The sequence below is a fragment of the Anolis sagrei genome, chromosome X (genome assembly GCF_037176765.1).
Source record: "Anolis sagrei isolate rAnoSag1 chromosome X, rAnoSag1.mat, whole genome shotgun sequence".
In the NCBI taxonomy this organism is placed as follows: domain Eukaryota; kingdom Metazoa; phylum Chordata; class Lepidosauria; order Squamata; family Dactyloidae; genus Anolis; species Anolis sagrei.
Genome location: NC_090034.1, coordinates 26,655,173 through 26,676,640, shown reverse-complemented (window position 1 = coordinate 26,676,640; position 21,468 = coordinate 26,655,173). Strand labels below are relative to the sequence as shown.

General features: G+C 38.0%; 1 protein-coding gene across 2 annotated transcripts in view; it reads left to right on the top strand.

Moving 5' to 3' along the window:
* Positions 1-214: 214 nt before the first annotated feature.
* The window catches only part of CLUAP1 (clusterin associated protein 1), a 55,344-nt gene continuing 34,090 nt past the window's right edge, over positions 215-21,468 (top strand). The window contains exons 1-5 of one of the 2 annotated variants that reach the window (XM_060786251.2): positions 215-358; positions 4,728-4,839; positions 6,279-6,363; positions 10,052-10,231; positions 12,109-12,204. In XM_060786251.2, the coding sequence (XP_060642234.1) occupies positions 337-358; positions 4,728-4,839; positions 6,279-6,363; positions 10,052-10,231; positions 12,109-12,204 (495 nt within the window). In that variant the 5' untranslated portion in view covers positions 215-336. The remainder of the gene's footprint in view (positions 359-4,727; positions 4,840-6,278; positions 6,364-10,051; positions 10,232-12,108; positions 12,205-21,468) is intronic. The other variant, XM_060786253.2, reaches the window with a different exon arrangement.

The following is a 21,468-nucleotide window of genomic DNA, read 5'->3' as shown; positions in this document are numbered from 1 at the left end:
TATTATTATCACTGTATTATATATCCATTATTATCATTATATTTAAATGTACATAACAACCCATTTTAAACACTGGCCTTTTTATCCCTTTTAACACCAGGCAGGCCTTTCCTTTCCAGTCTTGGGTTTGTCCAGCCTGTGTTAAAAATGTCCTTGCTTTCAGGCCCTGGCATTGCAAAGCACCGCTTTCCGCCGAAGTTTGAGCCCGGCGCCTCGCCGTTGCGACGTTGCCATAGCGACGCGGCCTAGTCCTGGAAAGCGACGCGGGGAAGCCTGGCCGAGGGAGAGAGAGAAACGAACAGACACAGAGACCCAGTTGGCGCCCTTACAGGGACCATGTCTTTCCGCGACCTCCGCAGTGAGTCCCATGGCATCATCATCATCGTTGTTATTATTATTATTGTTATTGTTATTATTGTTATTATTCCTCGCTGGAGGGTATAAAAAGGAAATCTAGAGGCCCCGAGGCCTGAGAATGGGGAAGGAGGCCCGCCCCGGATCTGCTTCACTGCCTGTTTTATCTAACTTGTCTCTTTCCCCGCATTTTCGAATCCTCTATCTAGATAGATAGATAGATAGATAGATTATCTTCTATATAAATAAAAATGTAATGTTCGTTTGTGGGATTAACAGAACTCAAAAACCACTGACACCAATTTTGGACACAAGACACCTAACAACACAATGTATGTCCTTCACTAAAAAAATTGATTTTGTCATTTGGGAGTTTTAGTTGCTGGGATTTATAGTTCACCTACAATCACAGAGCCTTCTGAACCCCACTAACGATGGAATTGAACCAAACTTGGCACACAATTCTCCCATGACCAACAGAAAATACTGGTGGGCAGTGTCCTTTGGTTTTGGAGTTGTAGTTCACCTACATCCAGAGAGCACTGTGGACTCAAACAATGATGGATCTGGAACAAACTACACAAATACTCAATATGTCCAAATGTGAACACTGGTGGAGTTTGGGGAAGATAGACATTGACATTTGGGAGTTGTAGTTCCTGGGATTTATAGTTCACCTACAATCACAGAGCATTCTGAACCCAACCAATGATAGAATTGGGCCAAACCTCCCACACAGAACCCCCATGTGGGCCACAGCAACGCGTGGCAGGGGACGGCTAGTATATATATATATATATAGAGAGAGAGAGAGAGAGAGAAATATATATATGTGTGTGTGTGTGTGTGTGTAATCTATCTATATAAATATCTATGTAGGTATAGGTAATCTATCGATATCTATGTAATCTGTCTATGTAATCTATCTATCTATATGTAATCTATATATAGTTTATCTATGTAATCTATCTATGTAATCGATCTTTGTAGGAGGTAGATTACATAGATAGATAGATGATAGAGGTAAATAGATAGATTACACATTTATTTATTTTGCATATTTGTATCCTGCCCTTCTTGCCCCTGGAGGGGGACGCAGGTTGGCTTCACAACCAATGCTAACAACAGTTATAAATGATAAAAGTAACTAAAACAATTAGTTAATGCTTTAAAATTACTAAAACATTGTTTAAATTACACAGGTTTGAAATCATAGTCCAGGTCAGTCCATTGTCATTCACACAAATTGGGCCTCATTCTAAATTGCTTCCTCTACTGTTTGAACGCTTGGTCCCATAACCAGGTTTTGAGTTTCATTTTAAACTACAAGAGGGAGGGGGGCAATCTAATGTCACTGGGTAGAGAATTCCACAGGTGAGGGGCCACCATTGAGATATACCACAGATAGATTACATATATATAAATAGTTAGATCTATGTAATCTATCTTTGTGTGGAGCCCCCAGTGGCACAATGGGTTAAATCCTTGTGTCGGCAGGACTGCTGACCGACAGGTTGGCAGTTCGAATCTGGGGAATGGGGTGAGCTCCCATCTCAGTTCCAGCTCCCCATGTTTAGACATGAGAGATGCCTCCCACAAGGATGATAAAGCATCAAAACATCCGAGAGTCCCCTAGGCAATGTCCTTGCCAACGGCCAATTCCCTCACACTAGAAGCAACTTGCAGTTTCTCAAGTTGCCCCTGACATGAAAAAAAAATCTATCATAGTAATCTGTCTCTATCCATCCATCCATCAATCTATCTATCTATCTATCTATCTATGTAATGTATCTATTTATCTATATCTATCTATGTCCATGGTTCTCAACCTGTGGGTCCCCAGATGTTTTGGCCTTCAACTCCCAGAAATCCTAACAGCTGGTAAACTGGCTGGGATTTTTGGGAGTTGTAGGTCAAAACACCTGGGGATCCACAGGTTGAGAACCACTGACTATGTAATCTATCTGTCTGTCTGTCTGTCTGTCTAATCTATATAACCATAGAATTGGAAGAGACTTTGTGGGCTATCTAGTCCAGTACATGGATGTATAGATATCTGTCTGTCTGTCCATCTGTCTTTGTCAATGGTTCCCAACCAGTGGTCCACAAGAACTAAAATATGATCCGCAAAACATTTAAAATTTTAAACCTTTATTCATTTTAATGAATTTGTTGCTAGGTGGGCAACGTCAGCGAGTAGGACATCAGGCCAGTCAGGAGTCTGGGGTGGAGGGCAAGTGATCGTTCAGTCAGTCGTACACATTCTTTTGTCTTGCTCGACTATGTCAGTGATTCTGTTTTGCTGTTTAGTGATTCAACGGCTCCAGTAGTTTTACTGACTGTGAACCCTCAATATTCATATTAATTTTTTACTTATTTAATGGTGACTGAAATGGAGAGGCTTAAGAAGAAATCAAGGAAGAGCTCATTGAATTTCAAAATGATAGAAACTGCAAGGACGTGTTTGAATCTGATTCTCTTGAGGAGTTTTGGTGCAAAAAAGTGATTTTTTTATTCTAAAATTCAAGGAATTGCCTTGCACTATCTTATGCTCTTCTCCACAACTTTATGCAAACAAGGGTTTTCTGCTTTGCTGGTAATTAAAAACAAGTCCAGGAATCGATTGAAAGTAAATAATGATGTGGTTGTAGTTTTGAGCAATAATATTAGCCCCAGGAGTACCCTATTTGTAAGGAAGGTGCAAGCTCAAAAATCACATTGATGCAAACTAAATTTAATTTTCTATTTAAAATGTTCTTTTTTAAAATATTGTAATAGTACTCTTATTTCATGTTACTATTAAGTTTAATGAATATGTTAAAAGTTTTGATTAAAATTTATTTTTAGATTACACAGTTTTATTTATTATTCTTGAACCCTTTGGTCCCTGCTAACAACAAAGTGGTCCCTGATAATAAAAAAAAAAGGTCGGGAACCACTGATCTATGTGATCTATCTATGTAATCCAGTGGTTCTCAACCTTTTTTTGACCAGGGACCACTTTGAACAGGGGACAACTCTCTACGATTAGTACCAAAAGGGTTATGTATCAGTTTTTGGTCAACTTTAGATTTGGTTTGGTTATTTGAGATGTTGAATCAGAAAATTGCAGCTCTAGTCCCTGATACAGAACATATGCCATTCAGTAGTCGCCTTTTTGTTGTTGTTGCTGTTTTGTGTCTAATTATGTTGTATTATTTTTGGGCTTGGCCTCATGTTAACCGCCCTGAGTCCCCTTTGGGGACATGGTGGTGGGTTATAAATAAAGATGATGATGATGATGATGATGATGATGATGATGATTATCATCATCATCTGCTTACCCACAGAAAACCATATTTAATAATCTAGCACTGATGTGGTAGTAGTAATCTTCATGGATAGTCAGCCTCTCCCCTCTTGATATTCCCCTTGCCTTGCCTAAGAGGGTTTCAGCAACAGCTCTTTTTGCTGTGTGGTTTCAAGGCAACGTTGTAGTAATGGTGAGGCTGCAGACCATATTTTCATTCTTGTGGACCACTTGTGATTCATGGACCACAGTTTGAGAACCACTGATGTAATCTATTTATCTATCGATCTATCTATCCTAATCTAATCTAATCTAATCTATTTCATCTATTCATCTATGTAATCTGCCTACCTATGTAATCTGTCTGTTTTATCTAATCTCTCTTTTCCCACAGTTTGAAATTCTATATTTGTCTATCTAATCTATCTATCCATCTTTTTCTGCATTTTGGAATTCAACATTTATTTAATCTATATAGCCTATCTATGTAATCTATCTATATTATATTATATTATACTATATTATATTATACTATATTATCTATGCAATCTATTTTATCTATCTGTCTATTCTATCTATCTATCTTATTTATCTTTCCATGTGCACAAATTTTCTTTCATTCACAAAATTATTACAAATATTGTGTATAAAATTACATTAAAGTTATGTATATGATGTGCATATGAAACATAAACATAGACCTGGTTTTCATCTCAAGATGTCTTATTGTGTGCTTGCAAGTATTTGAAAAAAATCCAAAAAATAAATTAAAATGGAATACCTCTGGTTCCAAGCCTTTCAAATAAGGGATACTAAATCTGTGTTGTACTTAACAAACATTGCATCCATCTTTAATAGCAATGTGGAACTCATTGCACTTTTATGTACATATTTCTCTTTTTCGTTTTCTCTTTTTGGCCTCCTTTTTCTTCTGTTTCTGCTGAAAAGTTTAAAGAAGTAATGAGGTGCTGATGCTTCTATAACCCTCTGATTAAATCCTAGTTAACTCACCTTACCAAGACTTGTGTGCGTGAGATTGAGTATGATTCCTGCATGAACTTAAATAATATCTTTGTTTCTAAAGATTTCACTGAGATGATGAGGGCGCTGGGTTATCCCCGGCTTATCTCAATGGAGAATTTTCGCACGCCAAACTTCATGCTGGTTTCAGAGATACTTCTTTGGCTGGTGAAAAGGTTGGTAATTAACTTTCAATTGAATATCAGAGGAAATGTGACAGTGATTTCTGTTAAATACCTCCGTCTGTGAAAAAGTGCTTTTCTTCAATATGAACTTTAGATTTGTAGTCTCTTAAAAGACCTCCAGGATCAAAATGTAATTCTAATAGGTTCAAATTTTAAAATGATCACGAAGTCTCAGCATACTGAGATTTTATAACTTTTAGCTCTTCGCAAGATTTTAAATCAAACATATTCTTCAGATTAAAATTGCTTTCTAATATGGCCTTATATTTAAAATTAGACATCAGAGTAATTTTATGGCAGTACTCTGTAACACATTTCTTTTGAAAATGATGATAAACTACTTATCTGGTAAAGAGGAATTAATTTGTTATTAGTATGAAGAATTAAAGCGCACATTTTTCAATTTTGCTTTGAAAGTCAGACTTTTTATTATATGAAAGGCAAGCATAGGTTACTGGGATTTGGTTTCCACCAGAAAGTATCGTAAAACATAGTGATTTTTTTTCTCCATCCAAGTAGTTTACTTTTTTGAGCAGTTAGTTGTGTTAGAATTTCTCAGGACTGAATCTAATCTAGGTAAATATAAAATAGATAAACCTTCATCCTGGTGTGCTTCAATAATAAAGACTGGTGACAACATATGTAAGCTTGACCCAAGTTTTGCCTTCCATAATAACCTGAAATGGCTTGCCTTGTTGTGTGTGCTGCCAAGTCCAGTCATATTCATATAAGCTGGGTTGCATTGAATTGAACTTTGTGAACTGATCTTTCAAGATGAAAGATGCTGCTAGAATGCCCACATTTTAATAAAAAATAATAGCATCTTATGACAAGCTTTAAAAACTTTAAAGGCATCAGATCCCATTTCCAGTTTGATTGTTTACTTCCTGGCCATATTTATAGAAGCTTACAGCCATTGGTTGATGAATGTTGTTTTTAATTGGGTATTAGTTGATGTTTTAAATGTCCATATGTTGTATTTAATTGTATTTTTAAAATTGTTTTCATTTTATGTTCTGTTTTTAGGCACCTTGTGCCACGTGTAAGCCAACTCAAGTCCCTCCCGGGAGATGGTGGCAGGATACAATAATAAAATTGTTGTTGTTGTTGTTGTTGTTGTTGTTGTTATTTATTATCTTGGAAGTTAAGCAGGGTCAGTTGTACGTGCTACTTGGATGGGAGACTGCCAAGTTTTTGTGAGTTTGCTAGAAGGGGATCCCTTTAATGTTTTTTCTTGCCAATCTGTGTTGCAAATCTTACTGTTCCTTGTTGTGGATTGGTCCGTGTTGGGTTTTATGTTTTTAATGAGCCCTAATTCTACTCCAAGGCACTTTGAAGAGAAACAGTACCAGTGGCGGAAATGCAGTAAAAATGCAACACTGCCATAAAAATAAGCATTTATTCAACTCTGCAGATATTTCCTTTTTCAGATATGAGCCTCAGTCTGATATACCTTCAGATGTTGAGACGGAGCAAGACCGGGTTTTTTTCATTAAGGCAGTTGCTCAATTTATGGTGAGTCATTTTATTTTAGAATTTAGCATGAAATACTGTGCTTGATATATTTGCCATAGCTTATATACCTTTTTAAAATACCAAATGTATATGTGACTTAGGTTCTCTGAAGGACATTATCTCCGTATAAGAGCTGCCCATGTTTTCAGATCTTCTGTCCCAGCACCCTCACATGGGCATCTCATGGTTTCTTCCAGGCTCTGGAAGTCCTTTCCTAGAGACCTTAGACAGGCACTGTAATTGTGCAGGCAAGTAAAAGAGCTTTTTTTCTTTCAGCAGCAATTTGAAGGTGGGAAAGGTCTATTCAGAATTTGTATAACACTTTCATTTTATTATTTAATTATATTTTTAACTGTTGCATTATATATATATATTTCTAGCTATATACGCTTAAACTCTTGTAAGTCACTTAAAAGTCCGAGAACAAGTACAAGTTCTCATATGAGTAAGTATAACAACAACAAACAACAGAATACATAGAGATGAAAAATGAGCAAATGATTACAAATCTAATATCATGAGACTGGGGCTAAAGATGGATGCCAAATTTTCAAATTGCATTTGCTCTTAGGCTTATATAATTCAGTCATGAAAAACATAGAATTTTTAATGGACTTTTAAATAGCGACTTATTCCCCTGGGGTGAAGGTTATAGTTGTTGCCAGTCGTTTTGTTATCTTGCTAGATAGTACATAGAGGAGAAAGAAGTTGGGCACATCAGTCCTTGAATGGTACTCCCCCTCCCATATACAGTTGGCAGAATCAGAAGGCGTGAAGAAGGAAATATGCCCAATTCATTGCATTGGCAGATCAGTATTTTATCCTCACTGGAGATACAGTACTGTGCTATAAAGTATATTTTCTCTGAACTAAATCTTATACTGTTTCTGTTCTCTCTATTAGCTTTATTTGATTGTCATTGTGTAGGGTACATTCAGCTGAAGTTTTATGTACAAGAGTGAGTAACTGGATAAGATTAAGATGATTCTTTAATTAATATGTTGGACTTGTCTTGAAGCAATAGAAAAGCTATTAACCTTGTTTGCAGAGGCATTTGTGATAGCAACTGCAGAACTGCTAGGAACTTTGATTGTGTGTAGGCTAGACTTCTGCTATTTTAGGAAGTACAGGAAGTACATTATCTTCTGTTGTATTCACTTCACCTCCGTTCCCTTAACAATCATTGATTTTTTGCTTCATATTTTAAATGGCTCTCAAATACTTTCTTCTTAACAATACCTTTAAAATGGTTTGCATCAGCCTCCTGGTGAGGCTGACATTTTTGGTTTTCTTCCAAGGCAGAAAATAGCTGTTCTTTTCGAAACGTTGTCCTCACTGTTTCCCTGTTATCAAGAGAAATGGAAGGAAACACATTCAATGTGATATTTTCATAACATTTTGTTGTCTTATTTTGTTTGCCTCAGCAGGACATTGCAACCAATGGCATTAAACATTAAGTCGGTTTGGTGTCTAGTCATCTCTCCTTTTTCCTTCAAGCTCTTCCATTTGCTATCGCTTGTTTTGTAAATTCTAAACACCCAGAGCTGATAATTTGTTATGCAACAGACTCAATGGAAATGATATTCTAATAAAGCAACACTGCATTTCTTTGGGGATTTGATGAACCTTTCACTCCTCAATGTATTGTCGAAGGCTTTCATGGCCGGAATCCATGGGTTGTTGTAGGTTTTTCCGGGCTATATGGCCATGTTCTGGAGGCAATTTTTCTCTTGACGTTTCGCCTGCATCTATGGCAAGCATCCTCAGAGGTAATGAGACCTCATTACCTCTGAGGATGCTTGCCATAGATGCAGGCGAAATGTCAGGAGAAAAATTGCCTCCAGAACATGGCCATATAGCCCGGAAAAATCTACAACAACCCATTTTCACTTCTCCTTTTTGAAAACTGCATTTTAATAGCTGGAAGAAGTTTATTTATTTATTGTTTCAAACATTTGTACCCCACCCTTCTCACCCCTGAGGGGGAACTCAGGGCGGCTTCACAACAAGCAGTATTAAGTGCCCTCTACATTCATAGAAAATACATTTAAAACAATTTATTAAAACAATTACAATTGAATGAAGATTTTACAGTCCTTCCCAAGAGGAATCCATTTTCACTTTAGCAGGATCTTGGTGTGACTGTGATGCAGACTTGGCATAATTTTTGAAATTAACCATTAAGAACTAACGCAAACAGATATTTACTGTTGAGTTTTGTCCTTGTGAGGTTTGCTTTGAGGATTTTTATTTTCTTGTATCTTAAAATTATATGGTGGCCTCTTGTTTTTTTAGAGAAAAACGTAATGTTCATATCACTGGCTTTGTGATATGAAATGTTTGTATTTTACTCAGGAGGGGGATTTACCATCTTTTGACCAAGAATTTCCTGAAATAGGCCTTTGTTCCAACCACCCTATTCCTCACCATTCTACCTGTGATTTTACTCCCTGAATGCCATGGCAATAAAAAATGTCTCAAGTCTCAAGTATCGTTGTGATTAGAGTGAAGCAAAAATATGCAGAAAGTTTTGTTTTCCTGTTCGCTTACCCAGGGCCTTCAAATCTTTCCTGTGACATTTCGGTAGGTGACAACTAGATGAAAAAGCCACCCAGCAAAGGCCATCAGTAAACAAACATTGCTGGGCTTAGCATGAGGAGATGGAAGCAGGTGTTGGGGGATCAACAGCTACTGCCTGGTGCTCATCTAGCTTTGGTAAAGCTGTCTGTGTCTTAGGACACATGAAACTGATGCCATTTGCAAAAGCCAAGGAGACAGTGTTTGGCTTGTTGTTACCTTGAGGATTTCCTCTGCTTTTTGCTGGTGATTTCATAGTAAGCTCCTTAAAACCTGGAAGCCATTTTTGTTTTGAAAAGTGAGACTGCTGCACAAAAGTTCCTTCGGATCAAGCTTTGGGGTATATGAGAGCTACTTGCCCCATCTATTTCCAGTTGCATCTGTTCTTTTGCTGGCCCCACCCGTGGAAATTCCTCTTTCCTGACATTTCTCTCATCATTTCTGGACTAAAGTGGAGCCTTTCCTCTGTTTAAAGAGCTAGATTGTCTAGGGTAAAAACTGGAGAAAAATGAAAACAGAGTAAGTTAACAGGCAAGCACTAATAGCTGGTCCATAAGGATTGTTGAAAGAGAAGAGTTAATTAAGGTAAGTGATCCCATTGTGGCAATTCACAGGGGAAAACAGCTGACCCCCGCTGAAAAGGTGGTATGGGCAGCAGTTCATTTCCAATTAAGTGAAAGCATAATCATTGGTACATTTCATCTGGAGTGAATTGGAGCAAAAAAAATATGCTGCGCCGAGTTTCTTTTGACATAATTAGAGAATCCCTTGTGAGGGGTGCAAAGTATATCTGCTGCATAAGGGTTTCTTCCTGATAGCATTGGGGAATGGGTTGGGTTTTCTCCTTCTTTCTTCTATTTTGTAGCTGCACAATATGGCTGAAAGCACTTACGTTTTTAAGTGGTCAATAGTCACTAACATATAGAACCTGCATTAAGAGCAAAGCCCTTCTCCAGAGCCTCCAGAGTGTGATATGAAGGCATTTGTTACTGCAACTTTGTGGAAGCTCAAGCAGTTTTGGCTTCAGGTAGTTGTTGCTTGAGGGATTTCCTTAAAGTTCTATCATAGCAGAACATAAATATCAGATACTCATTTCTTTTCTCTCCAACAGGCAACAAAGGCTCACATAAAGCTCAACACTAAAAAGCTATACCAAGCAGATGGCTATGCAGTGAAGGAGCTTTTAAAGATCACTTCCGTACTTTACAATGCCATGAAGTCCAAAGGGATGGAAGCCACTGCTGTGGGTGAAGAGGATACAGGGAAATTCAAATTTGACCTCGGCTCAAAAGTATGAAATCTCATGCTTTTTCAAAAACTAATTAGAGAAAGTGCTTATAGTATTTCTATCCTTTTGAGAGACCAGAGTATTCCTTTAGCCTTACCACTTCCCCATGAAGTACCATTATTTTGCAAGAGTGCTTTGCAAAGAGCACCTTAGAGAACACACTATTTATTCTCATGTATAAGTTGACCCTACACATAAGTCAAGGAAGATTTTGAGGCCCAAAATAATAGAGCTTGATACAAGCCATGGATAGGTTGATAGTCAATCCGTGGAGATAAGAAAGTGCATCACAAAGACTGGCTATGACTGATCCTTTGTGGCTTAATTTTCTTTGAGCGCTCGCTTTATTTAGGCCAAAATGTTAGGGAACTTGCTATTCAATCAGATCCAATTGACTTGTAGTTTTTAAGCAGTTCCTGAAATAATTTTCTTTTCCTCTAGGCTATTTTAATCTTTACTAGATTAAACTGCATTACTTGGTGTTAATTAATTGTGAATGTTTTCATTCAGTTTAGATATATTAAGTCATTGATCATATTTCCTTTTATGAATTGAACCCATATTATTCTTTGATATTTAATTATGCTGGTATTTGTGTGTGATTTTTTTTTAAAAAAAATAAAAGCCACAGGTGTAAAGAAATCACAGAAAATATCTTTGATTTTACAATAATAAATAGGATTGTTTGATTTTCTGCTCCTAGTATATACATATCTGCGTTTGGATTGTGATCCAAACACAAGGGGATTATGATCCAAATAAGCTGAGAAACCAGAACTTGGAACAATTAGACCATAACTCCCAGAATCCCTCAGACACGTTACCTTGAGAATTCTAAAGACTATAGTCCAAAAATAACTTTTCTGAGTGAGAGTGACCCAGTTTTCACTGAAAATGATCTGTCTTCTCTCTCCTTTGTTTTGAGAAGGCATCACTTTTTACCAAAGTGTTGTTAAAACTCTAACTGTTCTTTCTATGATTTTTTTGGCCATTTTTTTATGTCTTAAGCATCCTTTCCTGACCTGTGAAAGGAACTGGATATTATACAGTTGGGATCCATAAATGGGACCATCTCTCTTTGCAGCTTAATTATTCCCATTTCCCACTTTTTCTTTTGTTTTTGTTTTTTCTCCCATTGCCCCAACTTCATTTGGACTTGTAACCTCATTCTGTGGCTCTGCTGATCCCAATCTAAGAGAGAATCCTAGGCATCACCAGTCCTTTGCATGTGCCATTCCCTCTCAGTGCAAGGGTTAATGCAGGCATTGATTTTCCCGCATTTTGTAGTCTTTGGGGTAGAAGTCTCCTAGCTCCTGTGACAATGATGGCAGTAGTGATAACCCTTTCATCTCAGACCGAGTGTGAAATTCTCAGTCACCTTTCTGCCATAAAGATCCTGCACCTTAAGGCAAAAAGGATTCAGAGTAAGCAGTTTGAAATGATAATATCTAATTTCTGGAGAATAATTGGCAGTTGCCCTTGGAGACAGTGAGAGCTGCAACTCTCAAGACTGTGCCATGAATCTCCACAATTTTGATTTCTCTCTCACTCATTTCCATTTTTGGTGTAAAACTGTCTTCTGCCCATGGTTAAGTGTCTTGCAAAAATGCTGTTGTGCATGGATGCTACAACTCATTAGGTCAGAATGGTTCCTTGAACTTAAAGAGCATTTGATTTTATGACTGTATACATTCCACACATTGGTAGGATTTAGTATTTCTGATTAGGCTAGGAATATAGGACTATTTTTATGCCAACGTATTGTTCATATTTTCTTTTTTAAAACACATCGTTATAAGTAGAAATATGTTCCTCCTCTCTTTGCTCCTCCTTGGTCTTTTGTCACAGAAGATAAAGCTCTTCTTCTGGTGTTTGTTTAGATTGGAGATTTGAAGACTGCCAGGCAGCTTGCTTCAGAAATCACTTCAAAAGGAGCATCTCTTTATGATTTGCTGGGCAAAGAAGTGGAGTTAAGGGTAAGTCTGCAAAAAAAAAAAAAGAAGTACGAAACATGTTTAATTCATCAGTCTCTGTGCTGTAACTTTCTGATCATTTCTAGACACTTGAAGTTAGATTGATTCTTTGGAAAACAGCAATAGTTTAAGTGAACTTTTGTTCTCCTTGTTCCTCCGGTTCCTGGCCATCTACAATTCTTGCTTTATCTTTTGTTCTTCAGCAATTTCCTTTTCTTTTCCCTGATGCCTTTATATCCACTTCTTAATTATTTCTCCCTGACATTTATCTTTCCAGCCATTTCTTTCAATCTTTCTGGTTTACTAAGGGGCGCTAACTATGGGGGCGCTAACTATGTGGGATGGAGACTGGAACATTGATAATGGAAAATTTGGAGCAAATCACACTGAACTTGAACCAACGTGCAGTAGAAAGCCAAATCCATGGTAGTGGTGAGAGAGAAGAAATAATTATTTTCTTCAACCATTTCTTCTGCACATGGTTATCCAATGGAGCAGACTTAAGCGTTATACTCGGGCGTTCAATAAGAGGCTGTATATCATACAAGAGTTCTCTGTGAAGAATTTCCGTGACGTTTTGCAGGGAAAAATCTGTCGTGCCCACTCTGGCATAGATTCTGTAGTTGAGTGCTTGTCCTATGTTCCTCAACACATTTCAGTTTGTCCAGCCTGGGAAAGAAGGTAGGTCTGGCCTGCAATATGTTGAAGGACAGGTTTCTATAAGGATTTTTTTTAGCATTACACAATGTCCCCCATATCTGGTATTCTGACAAACCCATATCTTTGCAGGATGGAGCTTACTTTGATAGAAATAGTATCTATGGACATAGTGATGAAAACTCAACTACCCTTTACCAGAAAGCCTTGCATATCCCAGCAGGAAATGTTGTATGCTGAAGTATGAATGCTTCATAACATGATGGAACTAGTGCCTTAAATGGTAGAGGTTATTTTGGAGCAATTTTCTATTGTGATGAAAACAGTTGGTGGATTGACATTGCTGTGGCCTGATTCAGAAGGAAGGCCTTTGATTTCTGCCTCATTGGGGCCAGCAGGACATCTGTAAAGGAAAGTACAAAGTTTTGTGAAGGCTACTTAAGTGCAGATCTCTCCAAAAACATGAAGCAGCCTTTCATGCACTATTCTAATGATCTCTGTTTTTTGCTTTCTTGGCAATTAGTTGAAACTCCCGACCCAGCTCCCGACCCAGTTGTGGGTGTGAATGTTAATTTGTCATTGCTCTCGGTGAAATCTAGATAGGCTTTCTGGCAGTGCTAGCTGATCAGTTTTGGTGTCATGGTCATTATAATTACCATGACACCAAAGGATACCAGAGCTCTGGTATTTCATGATGAGTGGCATGTATATAAAGGGAGATCTTGGAAATACAATAGTTTTCTGCAGGACTCCAACCGCTTCACCAGAATCTCTGTTGGTGCAGAACAGGCCAAGGTTTTCTCACTGTAATATCTTCCCCAGATACTTATAAAGCAACCACTCAGTAATACAGGAGAAAGGAGGAGATGGCAATGAGCATAATGTGCTACTACATACCCAAGATACTGAAAATCTGTCCTAGTCATATGTTTATAAGCTCTGTCTTGAGTTTTCTCTCTTTAGAAAGAGCAGTCACTCAGCAGTAGAGACCTTGTGTCCATATGCCAAAGGGTAATATAACATAAATGGGTTCCTGAATAAGTACATACAACAAAAATACCACTTATATAGAGAGTAAACAATAATAGAATTCAACAAACAGTTATATAGACATGTACCGTTCAATTTCACAGTGATGTCAAACAATATTGTGTAAATTTTGGTACAGTCTCTTAAGAATAATATCAAAACAATAATGGAATTCAACAAGCAGTTATATAGACATGTTGTACTGTTCAATTTCACAGTGATGTACCAAAATTTACATAACAGTGTTTGACATCACTGTGAAATTGAACAGTACAACATGTCTATATAACTGCTTGTTGAATTCCATTATTGTTTTGATATTATTCTAAAGAGACTGTACCAAAATTTACACAATATTGTTTGACATCACTGTGAAATTGAACAGTACAACATGTCTATATAACTGTTTGTTGAATTCTATTATTGTTTACTCTATATATAAGTGGTATTTTTGTTGTATATATGCCAAAGGAACCAGTTCTGATCCCTGTTTAAAAGGATGCACCCATAAGCTTTGAGACAACCTGGAGAAGTTAACAGAGAACTCCTGGCAGCACAGATGGAAAACTTTGGGCTTCAGATTGATAGCACTTACAATTCCCATCACCTCTACCCAGAATGAAAGTTAGAAAGGGATTGTGAAAGCTAAACCCAATATAGATGGAAGTCTAGAAGTTTCTAACACAGCAGGAAAGTAATGGTCATAAATAGAAGCAGAGGAGGACAGACTTAGGTATTACTCTCACAAATTCAAATGCTTCTCTGAGCCTGAACTTCATGTCTTCCTTTTCCATCTGAATAGTCTGGGTACTCTAAAAAGCAGTATAGAGTGCCTACACACTTCAGATAAAAATGGTGACTCATTATTAGTTGAGATATAAAATAAATTACTTTCACCACCATATAATATTAGCAAATGAAACCTTTTCTGCTAGTGAAAAAAATGTTTCTAGAGAAAATGTTTCAGCAATTCTGAAGTGGTAGGAGGATACCAATCCAGACCATTGGAAGAGTGCCTTGCAATTCTCAAAACCTCTGACGTTTACCTTTATTCATAGGTCCTGTTGAATGCCTAGAGGTGCTTTACAGCCTGCACTGGGTTTGTCATCGAATAGCTTAAGGGGAGAAAGAAGTGCATTAACTTCCCCCACTTTAAAAGCACTGAGATTTCATTAGCAGAGAAATTCAAAATTCAGATATTTTACAGCATGGAAGTGTCAGAGGATAGGGACAGAAAAGTTATTGAGATCATATAGTAAAATAACATCCAGCGGGTTGTTGAGGGGCTTCCTTAAAATCTTTGCATTGAAAGGGAGCCCAAGGACTGTCCACTCCAGTGCAGTCTAGTCCATTCTACTGCTAGTCCAGAGATGTTCTTCATTAGACAGGGTTTAGCAGCCAGTTGATAAGAAGACAACTATTTTTTCTTCTAAGAGCAGGAGAGATTACATGCTTTTAAAATCTTTGGGAATTAGAAGAACAAATTTATAGCAGTCATATACGAGCCCTCGGTGGCGCAATGGGTTAAATCCTTGTGCCGGCAGGACTGAAGACCACAGCAGGTCAGAGGTTCGAATCCGGGGAGAGTGTGAATGAGCTCCCTCTGTCAGCTCCAGCTTCCCATGTGGAGACATGAGAGAAGCCTCCCACAAGGATGGTAAAACATCAAAAAAGCATTCGGGCGTTCCCGGGCAACATCCTTGCAGACAGCCAATTCTCTCACACCAGAAGTGAATTGCAGTTTCTCAAGTCACTCCTGACATGAAAAAAGGAGGAGGAGGAGGAGGAGGAGGAGGAGGAGGAGGAGGAGGAGGAGGAGGGGGAGGTATATAGGAAGGAATACTGTTGGATATCAGAGCCCATCATCCTCAGTTTCCATTAAAGCACCTCTCTCTTCAGAAAGTATATTTTTAAAGATGACATGTGAGATCTGCTTGTCTTAGTCAGTCTAGGACCAGTTATCCATAGGACACCTGCTGTTAGTATAAGTATAGGTGACTTTTGATAGCAGTCTACTCTTTAATGGAGAAGCAGGGAACCAATTGTGTTGGCAGTTTCCTTCCACTGAGTCACTGGGTGACCATGAAATGGGGCATGACCTGTGTTGAAAGTAAACATGTCAAGATATCTAGCAATTTTGTAAAAGAGCAGGGAGTTTGGAATCTTGATAGAATACAAAATTGTATTTTGGGGTTTGGGTGTCTCTTACATCCCTTGCAATGGAAATAAACCAGTGTAGGTATCAAAAGAACCCTCTGTAAATTACTTATAAAGAAGTGCTTTCTGCGACAACCTAGGCAATGCTAGCAGTGCTTTGTTGTTGTGTGTGGACTCTTTATAAAGAAAGAAATCTGCAAAAGGTGATATCTTCTCAATTATAGAACCCTGAATTAGTTGAGGAGGGCAGCTGTGAACTATCTTGATGCACTTTTTTCTTACAGTATGAGGTCTTTGGTTCTGCAGAAAAAATATAGACTATTCTTTAAAATGGAAGTTATGTGGAAAGATATCATTTCATTTTGGAAAGAGTATTTTGCGCTTAAATCAGATAATTGTTCATATGGGACGAGACTGCACCTTTACAAGTAGTCCCTTGATTTAATTCTATGTTAAAATAAATAAATTACAGACAGACAGGCATACAGCTTTTTCTGGGCAGGTTGCACATCTCTTTGTAGAAAGAAAAGGCAAGGAGAAGCTTATTAACCATTTTTGTCTCATTATTATCGATATAAAATGTTCCTCTATAGGGTGCTCTCTTTTCTCTCTTTTCGTAGTGTTCTCTCATTAGATGTGATTTCCTGTCCTATTTTTCCTCCACCTTCTGCCTTTTCCCCGCCCTTATTACTTTGCTGTTTGTAGTCTACAGCCTAACCACCGAAATCTTGACCATTTGGCTTCTTAGCTTTCTTATCTTCTTCTGCCTGATTGCCTTTGCACTCTTTTGACCTTATTACAAACATTTTATAGCTACGTACTTAATTTCCCCCAGTGTTTGATTAACATTTCATGATTTTACTGTAGCTTGGCTAATAAGCCATCCGGTCACCTCATATACTAATGTACCCGTCATTGGCCCGGCCCTGGTTTTATTGCGTAATAGTGTAATGTTCTGTTTTGTTATTGCTTATGTTTTTAATTTGCTTTGCATTGTGTTGTTATTGTCTGTTGTTATTGTGTTGAGGCCTTGGCCTTTGTAAGCCGCATCGAGTCCTTCGGGAGATGCTAGCGGGGTACAAATAAAGTTTAATAATAATAATAATAATAATAATGTATAACACTAGAAATTTTAGTAAAAAGTAAACAAACTCAAAAGCCACTAATCAGTGTAAGTACTGTACTTCAACTTTTGTCAAAAAAGAGAACCATTTTCTTCTTTGAGTAGAGTAGCAAAAGGCAAGAACTTAGACCTTCCCAGGAGAACTGGAAAGAAGCACCAATCCCTACTGTTTTCTCCACCGTCATTTCTGGTCTTTTTGAATGCCTAAAAGAGGAAAGTGGTGGGCCAAAGGCGACTCACACCAAGTATTGCTGTGTCCAAGTCCTTCCTGATTTACAATTTTGAACTTTCTCTGATCAATAACACTATGGATGTTATTTCCTGTTTAATTGTGCAGTACTTAATTTGAAAGTAGTTGTTCTACTCCAGAAACTTCATTTTTTTGTGGCTGCCACTAACTAGGTTGAATTGGTTGAGACTCAATGAGATATTCATTGAAAAAAATATAGCAAAATGTTCTGCAGTATGTCCCTCCTACAGAAACGTTTTTGCAGTTTAATAAACCTTTTCCATGTTTTGATGATAGAGCCAATTAGGAAATGACATTGATAACCCAGGAACAAAAATTGTCTCACTGAGTGCAATTCATGCTTGGCACGTTCCACATTCCTCATATTTGTATGCGTTCCAGCTTTAGACTTCCTTTTTATCTCTGTGTAGGTCAGCAGCTAAAGGACCTTTCGGCTTGGATCATTAGACACATACTTCTCTTTTCTCACTAGCAGGTTCAGTGACTTCTGACCCAGAGGTCTCAGCTTCCAGCATTATCTCCTGTTTTCTTTTTTGGATTTTGTCATCATAGAAATTTTGAGGCACAAAGCATTCTGGACTGGGTTACCATTGCTGCCTTCTGTGCAGTAATGACTCCTTTATACTTCTCCCGGGACAGACTTGCATCTTTCACCAGAAAAAGAGATTGTTCCTTTTTTGATAAAAGCAAAGGTTTGCTATTTCCACTGACCCATGGTTAAGTCGACCCAGATTTTGGGGGTCGTTTTTTTGAGACATGAGTATATATAGTAATCACAGAAGTAAAACGTCATGTTGCCTCTTTATTCAAGTGCATGAGGGGAATTCTGGATTTTCCACTTCAGACCTTTACACATGGAATCTTCTCCTTTGGAATATCATTTCTTTGCGTAGAATATAATTTCACATTAACAACTCTTTCTAATGTCATCTCTAGAAAACTGTATGTCTTCTAATTGTTTTTTGAAATCTAACTTGGTTCATCAATATTAATTTATTCCCTTCTCTGATTTCTAATGAGTAGTTGTTCCATCATTATGGCTTTTAAGCTCTTGACTCCTGGTAACTGGCAAATATCACCTGGCATAATAGACTGGGAAAGGGCTTCTTTTCCATTAATAAATGCTCATATGTAGTTATTTAATTGTTACCACCTGATACCTGTTCTCAGGCTCTTTCCCCTGGGTCTGAACTTGCCAAGTTAATTCTTGTGTTCTGATGCTGCCTTCATCACCATATATTCTATCTAAACAACAGGGAGTCTCACAGCACCTTAAAGAATATGTTTTATTCAGTGTAAGCTTTCATGCATGGAAGACCATTTCATCATTTACATCTGATGAACTGAGCTGCATTTCTTTGAAACATGCCAAATAAACTTCTTCGTCATTAAAATGCCACACACATACTTTTCGGCAGCAAACAGTGGCCACATCTTAGAAATGTTCAAGTACTTGGCTCATTAAAAATAAAGCTGATGCATTATAAGACTGAGAGTGCATAGATGTATGTTACATTTTTTTATCATATAAGAAGCGAAATGAGAATATACTGTAAGTCGCTTCTGGTGTGAGAGAATGGGCTCTCTACAGAGACATTGCCCAGGGGACGCCCGGATGTGTTATCATCCTATGGGAGGCTTCTCTCACATCCCCACATGGGAAGCTGGGGCTGACAGACCAGAGCCCACCCCATCTCATAGAATCATAGAATCCTAGTTGGAAGAGACCTCGTGGGCCATCCAGTCCAACCCCCTGCCAAGAAGCAGGCAAATAGCATTCAAAGCATCCCAGATAGATGGCCATCCAGCCTGTTTAAAAGCCTCCAAAAAAAGAGCCTCCACCACAGTCCAGTGCGGAGAGTTCCACTGCTGAACAGCTCTCACAGTTAGCAAGTTCTTCCTAATGTTGAGGTGGAATCTCCTTTCTTTTCTATAGTTTGAAGCCATTGTTCTGCATCCTAGTCTCCAGGACAGCAGAAAACAAGCCTGCTCCTTCCTCCCTATGACTTCCCCTCACATACAGTATTTATACATGACTATCATGTCTCCTCTCAGCCTTCTCTTCTGCAGGCTTATCAGACCTTCAGGTCAGCAGTTCAGCTAGCACAAGGGTTTAACCCATTGCGCCACCTTGGCTCATATTATATTGTATTGTATTGTATTACATGGAAGTTGTTCTGTTGTCTGATGGAGATTAAACAGAGAGAGGGCAACTAGATCAAGACGGTGAAGTGATTTTTATGGAATTGAACTTATGTCTTCCCAGTCCAAACTCAATATATATCCATTCATAAACATGAGGATAATCAGACGGTTGTTCCATCTACTCTTGTATTTTTTAAGCTTGCTGGATGGATTGCTAGAGGTTCAGGTAACCAATGAATCCTTCCCAGCCCTACCTTGGGGGCACAATGGATTGAGCCTAGACCTTCTCTCTCCAGATTATTTAGTGCTTTTTTTCAACAGTACAGCTGTCAAGTGTTTTGAGCAGCTGAAAAAAAATTAAATTGCATGGTCGATTTTGTCTTGAATGTGCAATATATGCAATTAACAGCTTACTGTTGTTTGAAATATTTGTTGCAAAGTAGTATGAACTTGCCTGAAATTTGTCACTTGATCTGTTCTTGAAGCTTGAAGGTACACGGAGAGCACAGTAAGTCCATAATTTTCAAAAAATAAACCCTGCTCTTTGTAAATGTGGACGTGATGACTTGCTTCTTCCTTCTGCCTGCTGTGCACAAAATGGGGTTTGAATTAATGTGCAATATTTCCTTCTTGTAATTTTTTAAAAAAGTCTCTGGGTGAAATTATTAAGCAGTAATTATACTATGGCCAGAATTCAGATTCTGAATTCCTTCCTCTTACAAATCTCTTTCTGGCAGTGCCTGAGGCACAAAAGCTTTTAGGGTCTATATGTGCTTCAGACGTTAGTGGTGAATAATGGGCTTCAGCCATTGACAAATAACAAGGAAGTTAGCGTTTCAGCTGAGGCTCAGGTACTCAAATCAAAATGCCTGGACTATTGGAAAGAGACGTTGGAGTCCTCTATTCCCCATCATTGATCTACATCAAGACAGCAGATCTTGGTCTTGCACAAATATTGAAAGAATGACAACAATCCAGGTCCCTATTGACAGCCATTCTGAGTCTTGAGAGTTACCTACTCTCAATCCTGTGGAAGGAAACATTCATAGCGAAGGTTTTGATACCATGGGCTTTAATAGATCTTGAAACTTACTATAATGATGATGGCTAAGTATGTGTATGTTCAAAACTACAAATTGAGATGCAACACTTTTTTTAAAAGATCTAGCTGTCTACGTACTTACCTAATCAATTTTCCTGTCTATCTATTTACCTACATGTCTGTCAATAATCTGTCACCTATTGATATCTACTTACCTGTGTAAAATATGATAATTTTGAATGCTGTATAGAAATTTCAGAGAGCAGAGGCCTTTTCTCATCCGCAGCTCTCATGCTAAAATAGCTTGTTTGCTGTGGTATGCATTCAGCAAAATGTCCAACAAGGAGGGCATGCTTCTTACCTGACAAACATTCTTTGAGGTTTCAATGACTCATATGGATGTTGTTTTTCATGAGTGCTGAGAATTAGTTTGGAAACATCAAGAGATAACGAAGTCTTTTGGCAGGAGACCCATTTCCACCCATTTCCACACAATGGTCATGTTGAGATGTTCATCCTTCACCTGAGATACTTTTCATCCTCCAGATTACTCCACACATTGTAAACATGGTCTGCCTTCTCAAGTTTTATTTTTGTGAGCATCATCCGTCTTTCCATTCCAGACTACTAATTTTCTGCTTCTCATTGTGTTGCCGCCTTGTGGCTGATTCTGTTTTCTCTAATGAAGTTTTTCTCTTTATTAAGCTTTGAGCCTTTGTGCTCTGTACAGTCATTCCTTGGGGACTTGTCAACTTCCATCGCTTACTTTAAGAAGTGCATATATTTGCCCCCATGTTAATGAAGTAAATGTGTTCCTGGGAATTACTTCTTTAACTGGAAATGTGGCACCAGAGGGCAAAAAAA